Below are 14,723 nucleotides of genomic sequence, written 5' to 3'. Positions count from 1 at the left end.
CTCCCAGTTCCTGAGCGCCTGAGCCGCGGGCCCTGAGTCCCGGCAGCTTCCGGCCAACACCTGCGCCGGTGACCAGACCGACGCCCAGCGAGTTGGACTCCCCTTCCTTCCCAGGCTCTACGGGGCGCCGCGGACGCGCGAACAGCCGCGCAGGCTAGCGGGCGGCCCAGCAAGTGTCAAGACCCTTCGGAAGGACACTTTGGCACTTCTCCCCTCCCCCGACTGCTTCAGGCAGGGATCGCAGGCAGACACCTGGCTTATCCGGCGCCCCCTCCGTTTTCCATCGCTGCAACTCCAGCTCCATTTTGCAATAAAGGTTTCTAACGCAGCCAAGGCACCATCCCACCCACCTACAGCCCCGAGCCTCAGTGAGCACAAGGGCTCTACTCGCACCCCCCACAGGGACCACGGCAGTGGGCACTTGGTACAGCCCGGCAGGCGGACGCAGACGCCGAGGGCGCCCCGGCTACCTCCAAATCGTGCCAACCTCGGTGTGCCCGGGGCCCCCATCTGGAACCGGCCCTCCCCGGGACTCTGTGTGCGGGGCGGCGCGGCAGGCAGCCCCGAGGAGCGCGGAGAGTAGTGGAGGTGGCTTGCCGGGTGAGTGGCTCGGGGCGGCGAGGGCGGGGAAGCCAAGCGTGGAGGTAACTCCCGGCCGCAGCTGAAGCCCTCCTCCTCCTCCTCATCTCCTCCTCCTCCTCCTCCCCGCGCTCCTCTGGCGGCCGCTCCCGCTCCAGCTGCGGCGCCGCAGCCACATCTGGGGCGCCCATGTGCGCTCGGGGGCTCGGCTGCGCCCGCCCCGCCGCCGACCCCGCAGCCCCCTGCCAGCAGGGTGGCCTCCGGCCCGGCCCGGGTCCCAGGCAGCCCCGGGACCCAGTTTTCGCCGCCGCCGCCGCCAGGCAGCGCCGGGGCTTGCTCCGTAGCCGGCTTGGACACCCCCGGCCTCGCGGTGGCTCCGCCGTGGTGCGGCGGCGGCGGCGGCGGAGGCTCCTGCTCCCCCGGCCCCGCACGCCCTGCCGCGCCCTGCGTCAGCCCCGCAGGCCCGGGAAGCGGAGTCCTGGCGGGAGCCGAGGTGGGAGCCGTGCTGCCGGGTTCCCGGGCTCCTACTCCTCCTCCCCCGGCGCCACCGCCGCCGCCAGCCGCCGCGCCGGGTCCTAAAGCCGCGCGTCTCAAGAGGATGGTGCGCCTGGCGGCCGAGCTGCTGCTGCTGCTGGGGCTGCTGCTGCTCACGCTGCACATCACCGTGCTGCGCGGCTCGGGAGCCGCCACCGGGCCCGACGCGGCCGCGGGCAACGCCAGCCGAGCCCAACTGCAGGTGAGTGCGCCGCCGGAGAGGGGCGTGCGCGCCTGCGGGGATGGTTTGTGGGGCGGGGGTGCTGAGCTACTGCCTGGTGGATGCAAGGAGGCGGGTCCTCCGCCCCACCTAAGAGCAACTGTTTTGGTAGTAGTTTTGCCCGGGCCACTTGACTTAGGCAGAGGCGGAGCGGGGACACGTGCCTGGAGGCTGCACCCGGCTTCCAAGTCTGGCAGCTGCGCTCCTTCAGTTCCGTTGGTCACGGGTCAGGTGCAGAGTTGGTGGGGAGGTGGAGGGAGCGAGGTTTGGGATGAGCACAGGAAGTGTGGAGATACGCTTGCTTGGGGGTGCTACCAGTCTTTCGTTGCCCTTCGGAGGCTGAGTAATGTTACTCGAGGCTGGAGGGACGCAAGACTTCACAGGATGATATCCCTGAAGTCTTTGGGAGAAAGAACTCCGGGAGTCTACCCCTTGAGGAAGCAATGCCAAAGGTCAGGACATAATTTCCCAAGGAGGATAGCCAGACACCCCCTCCTCACCCTCAGGGTTCCCTTGCTTCCAATGTTCCTCCGGAGGCCTCGCCTGAGGTCCCCCGGTTGCCCCCTTGGTCGTGGGGAAAGTGCAGAGTGAAGGCACTGGTAGTGATTGGGGCCAGTGTTACCTGGGGCTTTTAAACTCGTAGCAAAGTCTTTCTCCCAAGGATCTACCCCGTTGAAGGTCGCTTTAGCAATGGGATTCTGTTTATCCATTTCAGCTTCAGGGCAAGGGGAGGGCATAGTGGACGGTCAGACACAATGTGAGTTCTGCCTTCTGAAGAGAATTGCCCAGCTAGGCGTTTCCTGCCGCTACCTTAGTGCCTTTCCTTGAGTCTAAGGGTGGGACAACTGTAAACTTGGAGCATAGGCAAAAGTAAACAGGGATTTTCCCAGGAGGCAGAGGGGATTCTTTGGCTCCTAAAATCAGCTCAAACCAGGCGCGGTGGTTCACGCCTGTGATCCCAGCACTTTGGCAGGCAGAGGCGGGTGGATCACCTGAGGCCAGGAGTTACAGACTATCCTGGCCCACATGGTGAAACCCCGTCTCTACTAAAAATACAAAAATGAGCCGGGCGTGGTGGCGCACGCCTGTAGTCCCAGTTACTTGGGAGGCTGAGGCAAGAGAATTGCTTGAACCTGGGAGGTTGCAGTGAGCTGAGATCGCGCCACTGCGCTCCAGCCTAGGTGACAGAGCGAGACTCTCAAAAAAACAAACAAATAAATAAATAAAACGAAATAAGCATTATTCATTGTTCCCAAAGGACTTTATATTCATTGTCTTTGATAATTCACTTTTTACATCTTTATACAATTTGTAGCGAAACTTTACCGTAAAGAGAAAGCTCATAAAACACTTCCATTGTGTTTACTACGTGCCACTGTTTTAAGTGCTTTACAGAATCTAACTCACTTAATTTAACCATAATCTTATGAGATATAGTACTGTTAATATAGCCCCTTTACAGATGCAAAAACTGAGGTACAGCGAGGTTAAAAAACTTGTCAAAGTTCAGACATTCCAGACTCTTGATTAACTACACCAAATTTTGTCTCTACCAGGATAGACTAAAGCAAGGTGATTATTGCACGCAATTACAAAACCAACAGTAGAAAAGTACACACCCCAAAGCTTAAAGTTGTTTTAACTTTGAGATATTTCTAAAAATATCCTAACTTTGTGGGATCTCTCATCTTCTCCTGTGGGTAGCTAGGTACAGTGACAGACTGAGGGAATTTCTATGGGGAAGTTGAAGATGCCACCATCCTATAGACTGGGGCACCCACCAATCTAACACTGTAGGGATAATTCTTAATATCTTCAAGATTTCTGGAAGTTATATTTTATACATGATGCTTTCTTTCCTCATGGACTCATGAAAAGCCATAAAAATGATGTTCTGTGGAAAAGTAAATTTGGCAGATTTCTTTATGAGGTGTTTGCTATCATTAGAATAACCCGGGGTTGGCCTTTTCCACTTTAACAGTAAGGTAATGAGAGAAGCAGCTGGTGGAAGTGGCAGTTCTAAAAGGGAAGTGGACTGAATTCTCGAAAGGGGCTTTGGCTGAAGAACTGCCCCAAGAGGACAGAACAAATGGGGGATTTAGAAAGAGTTATGCTCCTAGAAATATCTGAGTCCCAAGTAGCTGCTAATCCACCAGCTTCAGCTTATCTTGTAATAGTGTTCGGTAATACTGTCCACTCAATGCACACACTTTTCCAAGCAGAATGATGAATTTAGCAGTTTAGTTCGTAATTTTGCTGTTTTGTGATTTGTTATTATAAAAGTTTTATACTCTTCCTGACCAAAGTTATTTCTTTGGCCCTCTGACTCTGCAAAGGTTTTATAAGTCAAGTGAAGAATGTTCTGCCAAATGAGGAGGTCTGCAAAAGACATTTATTAGTCCATCATTTTCAGGCCCCAGAAAGTGAATTTGCCAGTAGCAGGTGTATTTGAAGACAAAACTGTGGTCATTGTATTCTTTCTTTTTACCAGACATTTTAAACCCAAGTCTTAAACATCATCTAAATTTATTGGTTCTATGCTGTCCTGAGCTACTAAAATCCCTCTTCTTAATCAGAAAATTAATCAATCCATATACATCATTTTTATTGTTTTTGTCTCTGTGTACAACCTTCTAAAATATAAGGTTGTCTTAGAAATATGCAATGGTGGGCTTATTTACCCGAATTGTAGTATGTTTGGATTCATCTAAAAAAGGACACATTCTTATTTAAGGACATATCAAGGACACCCAATAAAGTAGTAGTAAGAAAAGCAACAATAATAGCTAAGATTTATTAAGTGCCTTTTATGTGGCAGGCACTGTTCTTAGCGCTTTAGACATATTAGCTGTCTTAATCCTCACAAAAATCCCATGAATTGAGTACTATCGTTATTCCTGTTTCAAATGGAGAAACTGAGGTTAGGTAATTTGCCCAAGGTTGCACAGCTAGAAGCTTCTTAATTTATTTTCGTTATTTTATAGTGGGGAGCTATTTGAAGCATATTTCTATTGCAAGTTCTGGATAAAGTTATACACTCAAGAGAGAGAAACGCTTTTAACAATTTACATTTTCAAATGTATCTTGACATTCTTACTGTGTTCACTAGGACATATATGTATATATACACACATATATATATACATACACATATATGTATAAATATTATCTTACTTTTTTTTGTAGTTTCAGCATACTAGGGGCTACATTTTTGACTCTTTGTATGACTGTCTCCCCTAGTATGCGCGAGTGTGCTTAAAACATTGATAGGTACGATGTGACGAGGTGGCAGTAAAATGTTTTGAGTACACTATCCATATTGGTTAACTGGCTGATGAACATAAAAATGTTTGTCTTTGAACTGTTTTCAGTATTTTTACATTATCTAGTAAGAAATTAGATAACTGTGTGCAATAGCTGCATTAAAATGCATGGAAACATCAACTTTTTCTTTGCTTTTGAATCTTATGTCATTAGAATAAGTATGTCTCATATTAATCAGATACTCAGATTAGTTCTTTCACATATATTTAATTAATGTTAATGAGAAAACATAGACATGGATATAGATATAGATATATAATAAGAGTAGTCTGGAAGACAAAATATAGAATCCATAGGCAATAATAGTACTAATAAAGGTATCTCCTTTGTCTGAAATTCAAATGATTGCCTTTCCACTAAATCTCAGTCAGTTTTAGAATCATGAATTTCTATATATTTTTAGTAGTAAGCCAGAACTCATTAAGGCAGTGAGATTTAAGCAAGTATTATAAAACACCAATTTGATTATTTTTACAGTAACATTAACACAAACCAAACTCTGGAATGTAGTAAAATGTCTCTGTTCTCTATTTCCTAACTATCATCTTTATGAACACTTTCCATCTTTTATCCCTCTATTGCCTTCAATAAAACAGCTTAGCTTCTTGTGTTCACTGCTTTGGATTTAGGAGTTCATCCAAGCTACTTATAGCAGTAGAAGCAAAAGCATAATTTATCTGTACTTAATACAAGAAAGTCAACAGCCATTTGTGTTTCTTATTTTGTGACTTACCTGCTCATTTTCCAGTCAGGCTGATTACTTTTACTGGATTTTTTTTTTTTAAATGATGAACAGTTGTCTCACTTAGCTATTGCTGCAGAACAACCCACCCTAAAATTTAGTGACTTAACACAACCACCATTTTATTTCCTCATGAATTTGTATGACAGCACCTTGCTTGGGCTCAGCTGAGTGGTTCTTCTGGTGATTTCACCTGATATTACTCATGTAGCTGTAGTCATCTGTTGGCTTCATGTGGGCTAGGTGGTTCAAAAATACTTCACTCATTTGTCTGATAGTTGGTGCTTGCTGTCACCTAGGTTTGCTCTCCATAGAATCTCTCACCCTTAAGGAGTCTAGCTCATATATCTTTACACGGTGGACTCAGAGCAGCAAGAGAATAAAAGCAGAAATTGCAAGACGTCTGGATGAGTTTGTACAACATCATTTCAGCTGCATTCTATCAGCCAAACAAATCACGTGGTTACTTAGATTCTAGTGGACAGGAAATAGATTCCACTTCTTGATGGGAGGAGCAACAAAGTCACATTAAAGAAGAGCATGTGTACAGGGAGGAATCGTAGGCATCTTTTTATCTTTGTTCTCCTAATTTTTGATTTACATTTTTAGAACCCGTAGTGCAAGGACATAAAGTGTCCTTTTTGGTGACTGTCTTTCTATCAAGGTGAAATTCTTTATCTCTTTTATTGCCTTTAGTCTTGAATACTTTTTTGTGTCATATTAATATTGCAACTTTGCTCTTTCTTCCTTTTAGAATTTGTTTGGGTGTCTTTTCCAACCTTTATTTTCAAACTTTTTTTGACTTTTCATTTTTTTCAAATGTATTTATTTATTTTGAGATGGAATCTCACTCTGTCACCCAGGCTGGAGTGCAGTGGCGCAATCTTGGCTCACTGCAAGCTCTGCCTCCCAGGTTCACGCCATTCTCCTGCCTCAGCCTCTTGAGTAGCTGGGACTACAGGCGCATGCCACCACTCCTGGCTAATTTTCTGTATTTTTAGTAGATACTGGATTTCACTGTGTTAGCTAAGATGGTCTCAATCTCCTGACCTCGTGATCTGCCCGCCTCGGCCTCCCAAAGTGCTGGGATTACAGGCGTGAGCCACCACGCCTGGCCCAACTTTTTAATTTAAATATATTTCTTATTAATAAGCTATAGCTAAATTGTACTTGTTTATGCAAAGCATCAATGGATTTAACCCATTTATATTTATTGTGATTATTGATAAATTAGAATTTTTTTATTTTATTTGCTATTCTAAAATTTTTATTTATTTTTATTTTTCCTCCCTCACTCTCACCTTCAATTTATTTATATCATCTTTGGCAAGAGGATTAGCCTTCCTATGTCTAGATTTTCTCATCTGTAAAATAGATATATAGTAACTATTTCTCAGTATTATTGTAAGGATTAGAACATTGAATGCATGCTAAATGTGTTATTAGAGCTTGGCATTTAATCATTTGATAAGTATTTATTTATTTGTTTATTTAAGTGGAAGCTTGCTCTGTTGCCCAGGCTGGAGTGCAGTGGCATGATCTTGGCTCACTGCAACCTCCACCTCCCAGGCTCAAGTGATCCTCCCACCTCCGCCTCCCAAGTAGCTGTGACTACAGGTGCTCACCACCATGCCCAGCTAAGTTTTGTATTTTTTGTAGAGACGGGGTTTCACCATGTTGCCCAGGCAGGTCTCAAACTCCTGGACTCAAGCGATCCACCTGCCTCAGTCTCCCAAAGAGTTGGGATTACAGGCATGAGCCACCATGCCTGGCCATTTGATAAGTATTTAAATATTACTTTTTAAAATTTTTATCAAGTTTTGAAAGTTATCTGTTCTATTTCTATTATGTTTAACATTTTAACAAACATAATTGAACTAACACTTTTCTATTAATGCTGAGAATCAACCATTATCTATAACCTAAACCCATCACATAAACAAGATTCTGACATGCTAGATGCAAGATTCTCTGTCTTGTCTGTATACTATCTCTAATTTTTTAATCTTCTGAAATTTTAGTGCTAGAATATTTCTTTTAATCTTTCTTTCTTTTGTCTTTCTTTTCTTTTAGTATGTCTATTTTAGGAATCAATTCTTACCAGTTTTATTATACTCCCAATAATTATTTAGACTTAATTCTAAGATTTACTTATTTATCTAGCTGCTGCCTTTCGAGACGGAGTCTAGCTTTGTTGCCCAGGCTGGAGTCCAGGAGTGCAGTGGTGTGATCTCGGCTCACTGCAACCTCCCTCTCCTGGGTTCAAGCGACTCTCGTGCCTCAGCCTCCCAAGTAGCTGGGATTACAGGTACCCGCCACTATGCCCGGCTAATTTTTGTATTTTTAGTAGAGACAGGGTTTCACCATGTTGGCCAGGTTGGTCTCGAGTAGATATCTCTCTTTTATGATCTCAGGTGATCTGATCTCAGGTGATCTGCCTGCCCCGGCCTCCCAAAGTGCTAGGATTACAGGTGTTAGCCACTGTGTCTGGCGTGCTGCTGCTTCTTCAATCTCATACTTTCATCTTTTATTTTGCTAAAACACAGTTTCAAAAATTTTTTCAGAGACAATTTATTAATTATAAACTCTGTGAGAACCTATATCTTTAGACCTATCTTTATTTGATTCTCAAAATTAAATGCTAATTTGGCAGTTGTCTATCTTCTATCTTATTTCCCCCCTAAGAATTTTAAGAATACAATTTAATTTTTTATACTATCTCATATTTCAGATGAGAAGCCTAATACCATTTCTTTGTAGGTGATTTTTTAAAAACTTGATGCTTTTATGAGTTTTTCCTTTATTCATAATGTTCAGAAATTTTACCAGGTTGTGTTTAGATTCAGGGCTTTAGCTGTTAGTCCTGTTCAGCATATGGTGAACTCTTTCATTCTGAAGTCCCAACTTTGTCTCCAGCTTGAAAAAATTTCTTTAGTTATATCTTTGGTATTTCCAATATCCCTGAACTCTTTTTCTGGAACTCCTGTTAGAGATTGAAACTAACATTGAGATTGAGATTTCAAGATCCATCTTTAATGTCTCTTAATTTTTCTTCTTGTACTTTTATTTCTGCTTTTTAATTGTGTCTTATGTCTTGAGGCATTCTTCTGGCTATTTCAACCCCAGTGTCTTGTTTAGGAATATTTCATAACTGAATGCTCATAGTAAATATCAGATGCAAATGTCAAACTCAGCCACTCTGAAACCCAGGACTGAATGAAATAGTTCTACCATTTCCTGCCCTCAGCCTTTTCTCCTAACTTTTATAGCCTCTTTTCTCCCCTTCTTTTTCCTTCCCTTTCTTTCCTTTTTCTTCCTTTTTTATCTTCCTTTCCTTTTTCCTTATCTTTCTTCTCTTCTCTCTCTCTCTGCATTTTTTAAAGTTTTTTTTAAAGAAAACAATATATAATTTACATACGATAAAATGGATGAATCTTAAGGGTTCAATTTCATTTTTACAGTTGTATATGCCTATATAGTTACCACCAAAATTAGGATATAGAACATTCCCCATCACCCAGAAAGTGTTCCGGTGCACAATTGTAGGCAATTTACTCCTTCCAGAGGCAACCAATTTCTGGCTTCCATTACCATAGATTAGTTTCGCCTGTTCCAGACTTTCACATAAATGGAAATGTACTGTTTGCATTTTTCTGTGCGCCTGGCTTCTCTCATTAAACATAGTTTTTGAGATTCATTTATTTTGTGTATATCAGTAGATTTCTCTCTTTTATTGCTAAATGATAGTCCACTGTGTAACTCTATCACAATTTGTATATTCCCATCAAGGGACGTTTGGTTTGTTTCCATTGCTTTGCATATTATGAGTGAGACCATGTTAGTGTTTTTACACAAGCCTTTCTGTGGACCTATGTTTTCATTTCTTGTGAGTAAATTTCTAGTAGTAAGGCTGACGTAGTCTCTGTTCTTGATATTATTGTGGCAATTCTTCTAGGGAAACTGACTTTTTAGAGATCTCACTTTCCTTTTCTCAGCTCTGTAGTGCTTCACTTTCAATCGATTGCCACTTGTTTCTTATCTACCAGAAATCCCTCTCTCTCTTCTGTAGTTGGCCCTTCTTTCAGCTTTCCAGTTCTATTGTGGATTGACTCATATTTCTTCTACTTCTTCCATAGAATTAATAAATAGAAAAGAGGTAAACACCAACTTGGGCAGCCACCTTGAGCTGAAACACTGTAATTCTATTTCTTAATTTTATTTTCCTTCATATAAACCAAAATAAAGTTCTATCATTTGTGCTGTTCCTTCATTTATTCACTTCTACCCATAGTTTAAAAGGCATTAATCTTTGAGGTTTGGGGGCATCCTCAGATGTCTATGCATTTGGTCACGAAGAATCTGTTTTGGTTTTAAACTTACAAAGCAAATAATCTCAATAACATTTTCCACATGTCATACAAGGGTTTTTAACAGCTCTTAATATCAGAACATTTTTCCTCTGATAATGCCCATTAAATCCTTTATGCTACATGTTAATTTCTTGTTCACTTTGTTCACTTTTTTTTCTTCCCAGTGTTCATGAACAGGTGACTTCACTCTTTTCAAGAAACTTCTCCTGCAGAACTTGAAGATTATTATGTAATAGCTCCTTTGTCATTTCCAAATTCCATTATCTCAGTTTCTTTAACTTGTCTTCACTAGTCTTATTGTAAAACACTTTAGTGCTTTCTGTAGTTCTATTATGTCTCTCTCATCTTCTGAGAGCATCTGTCTTTTGCAATCCTTGGCTTAGAGTTTATAAATTTTACCCTTTACAAATGTTATGATTTGTAAACAAAAGGATGACAATGAAGCCCCTTTCCCCAATGATAGCTAAGAGTGTCCCTCTGTCTCTACTTATCCCCCAAAGACAGGAGATCATTTAGAGATGGGATGGGGTTGTTGGTTTAGTGCCCAGATTGTATGTAGTGGGTTCAAACAAACAGCAAGGGACTGTGTTATAGAAAATAAAAAAGAAAAGAACAAAAAAACTTCACTTTGCATGTTATTTAAACCTTATACAATTCCTTTTTATAAGAATTATAAGAAACTGTGAACATAAATACATAAAACTTAATTTATTTCTTTCTGTGGCTTATCAGTCAAGAGTTTAGATCACGTCCAGTGCTGACAAAACCAATATGCTTCTTATGCCCAGTGTTTCTCTTGGAACTAAACACTCACTGCCCACTGTGGTCCCTGTCTTGATAATGTACCCTTCTGGCTCTTTCTCTTCCCTGCCTGCCTTCCTCTTCCCCTACCAGAGATTTCTGGGGTCATCTCTCAAATAAATTACTTGTTCTTTGTCTCAGGGTCTGCTTCTGGGAAAACCCACACTAAATGAACCACACCCGAATGATAGTCATGATGATAATGGATACTCCTCTAGGTAGTAACAACACAGGAAGTCTCCAGAAAGATAACAGAGCAGAGTTTCCACGAGGCACCTGCTTGTTGTTGTCATTAACAGCGAGGAAGTCTGTTAGCCTCAGAGAGATGTGCTGCAGGCAGCAAAAAAACCAGGCTATCCCATGCACTCCTGGAGCAGTCAGGAAAAGGGAAATTCCAAAATTGCAGAGATGGGCTGCAAAGGTCACGCACAGGCAAAGCCTACAAATTCCTGGTGTTCAGAGATCTAGTGGGTCCTTTTTCTCCTGAGATGCTGATCCCATGGTCCTTTACTATGTTAGGTGGGAGGATGAGTGACAATGAGGAGGCCTCAGAGGCGTGTGGGATTGTCCTCTAATGCCTGAAATAAGCAGAGGCCTTGACACAAATAGCTTAGCATCAACTCCCTAAGCACAGACCAGCATGTGTCCGTGGAAAGTTATCTTTGTAAACCAAGTAGAAGTCAAAACAGTAGGTTAACTACCCCTTCTTCCTGTTGGCCTGACTCATGCACATTTCAGTAAACCCAGTCATCTTGCAGAGAGCACTCTCCATGGCCGATACACATCCATTAGACAGCAACACCTGCATTCTCCATGGAAGAGATAGTACTGTGAGGTTCATGGAATAGAAGAGTTCTGTCTTCAAGTTTGGGTCTCTGAGCTGCCCGATTTGCAGTTTTGAGGACCCCAGTCACCAGATATTCAAGAGCAGTGACCTGGAAAAGGTCAGGTAGACTTTGAATGCAATGGGCCATTGATGTCTTCTGGACACCACTTATCTATTTTCAAAAATAACAAAGTATGTCCAAAATCTATATGAAGAATGCAGAGAAGCTGGAAATAGTCATAGCCCACCCCAGTGTTAACTTCCTCCCACAAGCATCCAGATAGAATATTTTCACCAAGGACAAGGAAACAAATAGCCGACATGCCTTGCCTCACAGGTAACCCTGGGAGATAGCAGTGAGGACAGGAGGAGAAGAGTGGCAGTCATTTTACTATTATTTTTTTTTAAATACAGCTTTGTCAAAGTGCAATTAACAACTAATAAACTGTGCATATTTAAATGAAAAATGTGACAATACTGACACCTATAAAACCATCACCATAGTCAAGATGATGAATAAATCCACCATCTGAAAAGTTTCCTTGTGCTCCTCTGTGAGCTTCAGCAATCTCCGGGCAACCACTGATCTGCCTTCTCTCACTGCAGATTAGTGTTGGATTTCCTAGACTTTTATATATGTGGAATACAGAATGCATAGCATTGCATGATATGGCTTCCTTGCTCACCATAATTTTGAGATTCATTCACGTTGTTTTGTGCATAGAGAACTTGTTCGTTTTTATTACGAATTCATATTCTATTGTGTGGATATACCACAATATGCTTACCCATTGACTCATTTAGGTTATTTCCTATTTGGCAACTATTAAAAATGCTGTGAACATTCGGTATAAGCCTTTGTGTGAACATTTGCTTTCATTTCTCTTGGGTGAATACTTTGGAGCAGAATGGTTGGATCATATAGCAGTTGTATGTTTAGCTTATTAAGAAATTCTGGAACTCTTTTTGGTGCACTCACATAAAATGTTTAGGATCTACAACAATCCAGGTACTTCCTTGGAAAACTTCACGGAATTTGAAGGTTGAATCCCAGGATGCTATTTTTCTATAGTTAAAATATAAATGTATGAACTACAGTATATTATGAAATACTGGAAGAAGGAGAGAAGACACTGTCTCCTTAGAAAGAATTCTCCTTTCTTTTCAGAATGCCCAAAGTAGTCTCATGGGTCTCGATTCTCCAAGTGATGGTGGTGACATCGATTGTAGTGACCATCATGGTGGGGGTTGTGAAAAGAAAATTGGATGCTGAACCAAAAAAAAAAAAAAAAAAAAAACAGGCTAGAAAAGTGTCCCAGAAGAAAACTCTACTTCTCCCACATCCTGCTGTCCAATATTCAGTGATTCTCTTGCCCCATTCCTAGTCCCCATGAGTAGAAATTAAAAAACCAGAAATGGATTTCGTATCTTCTGCCTGGGGCCTCAATTACATTGTGCCATAGAAACCTGGTATGGATTTTGAGCTCAAAATGAATTGGAAACCAGGTTTATTGCTGGGAATCTTCAAATTTCAGGGAGTAGAAAGAGCAAAAATAAAAATGGAGATTCCCACCGGGCGCGGTAGCTCATGCCTGTAATCCCAGCACTTTGGGAAGCCAAGGCAGGCAGATCACCTGAGGTTAGGAGTTTGAGACCAGCCTGACCAACATGGAGAAACCCTGTCTCTACTGAAAATACAAAATTAGCTGGGCATGGCGGTGCATGCCTGTAATCCCAGCTACTCGGGAGGCTGAGGCAGGAGAATTGCTTGAACCAGGGAGTTGGAGGTTGCAGTGAGCCAAGATTGTGCCATTGCATTCCTGCCTGGGCAACAAGAGTGAAACTTGATCTCAAAAAAAAAAAAAAAAAAAAAAAAAAAAAAAAAAAAAAGGAGATCCCATTAGATGTTCCTAATTCTTGGCCCAAGAAATGAATTGAGGAAATTCTGACCTTCTGGGCACATGGGACGTAGGAGAGCACAGATTGTTAGTGACTCACATAGGATTCTCATTATGAGGGAAAATATTGTCCTTCTCTTACACATAAGGTAACCCATCCATTGCCCAAATGTTCACTAGGTGCATTCATGGCCCAGAGATAGACAAGAAGCTCAGAATGGCTTCTCAGCCCTTGCGCTGGGAATGTGGTCTACAGACCACCAGTATTAGCATCTTCTGAAAGCTTGTTGTAAAATAAGAGTCTTAAGCCATGCCCAGAACTACTGAATCAGAATCTGCATTTTAAAAATGTTTATTTATATATATTTGGGGAGTACAGGTGCAGGTTTCTTAGGTGCATATATTACGTAGTAGTGAAGTCTGGGCTTTTAGTGTACTCATCACCTTAGTAGTGAACATTGTACCCAATGAGTAATTTTTCAGCTCTCATCCCCTCCACCTCCCACCTTTTGGAGTCCCCAATGTCTGATTACTCTTTGTATGTCCGTGTATGCCCATTGTTTAGCCCCCACTTATAAGGGAGAACATGTGGTGTTCGACTTTCTGTTTCTGAGTTATTTCGCTTAGCATATGGCCTCCGGTACCAGCCATGTTGCTACAAGAGACATGACTTCATTCTTTTTTATGTCTGAGTAGTATTCCATGGTATATTTCTTTACCCAATCTTCCACTGATGGACACTTAAGTTAATTCTATGTATTTGCTATTGTGAATAGTGCTGTGATAAACAGATGAGTGCAGGTATCTTTTTGATGTATTGGTTTCTTTCCCTTTAGGTATATACTCAGAAATGGGATTGCTGGATTGAATGGTACTTCTATTTTTGGTATTTTGAGAAATCTCCATACTGTTTTCTATAAAGGTTATGCTTATTTACATTCCCATCAACAGTGTATAAGTGTGCCCTTTTATCCACGTCCTCGCCAACGTATGTTGTTTTTAGACTTTTTAACAATAGCCATTCTGACTTGTGCAAAATGGCATCTCATTGTGGTTTTAATTTTTTTATTTATCTGATAATTAGTTATGTAAAGCATTTTGTCATATGTTTGCTGTCCTCTTGTATGTCTTCTTTTGAAAAATGCCTGTTCATGTCCTTTGTCCACTTTTTAATGAGGTCATTTGGTTTTTTCTTGCTGAGTTGTTTGAGTTCCTTTTAGATTCTATATGTTAGCCCTTTGTCAGATGCATAGTTTGCAATTTTTTTTTGTACAGAATCTGTATTTTGACAAGGTCACCAGGTTAATCATCTGCAGGTCATGGTTTGAGAAACACTGGTCTACATGCATGTTTTTCTTACAAGTTGCAGGTCCCAGAAAGCACTTAATACAGGTCCTGTGTTATCCAAATATTGCCTAATAATACGGTA

General features: G+C 42.0%; 1 protein-coding gene across 1 annotated transcript in view; it reads left to right on the top strand.

Annotated features, from left to right (window-relative positions):
- Positions 1-698: 698 nt before the first annotated feature.
- ISM1 (isthmin 1) overlaps positions 699-14,723 on the top strand; it is a 78,280-nt gene continuing 64,255 nt past the window's right edge. The window contains exon 1 of the mRNA XM_010355263.2: positions 699-1,315. Coding sequence (XP_010353565.1) covers positions 1,178-1,315 — 138 coding nt within the window. The 5' untranslated portion in view covers positions 699-1,177. The remainder of the gene's footprint in view (positions 1,316-14,723) is intronic.

The sequence above is a fragment of the Rhinopithecus roxellana genome, chromosome 13, assembly GCF_007565055.1.
Source record: "Rhinopithecus roxellana isolate Shanxi Qingling chromosome 13, ASM756505v1, whole genome shotgun sequence".
In the NCBI taxonomy this organism is placed as follows: Eukaryota; Metazoa; Chordata; class Mammalia; order Primates; family Cercopithecidae; genus Rhinopithecus; species Rhinopithecus roxellana.
This window is presented reverse-complemented; position numbering and strand designations above follow the sequence as displayed.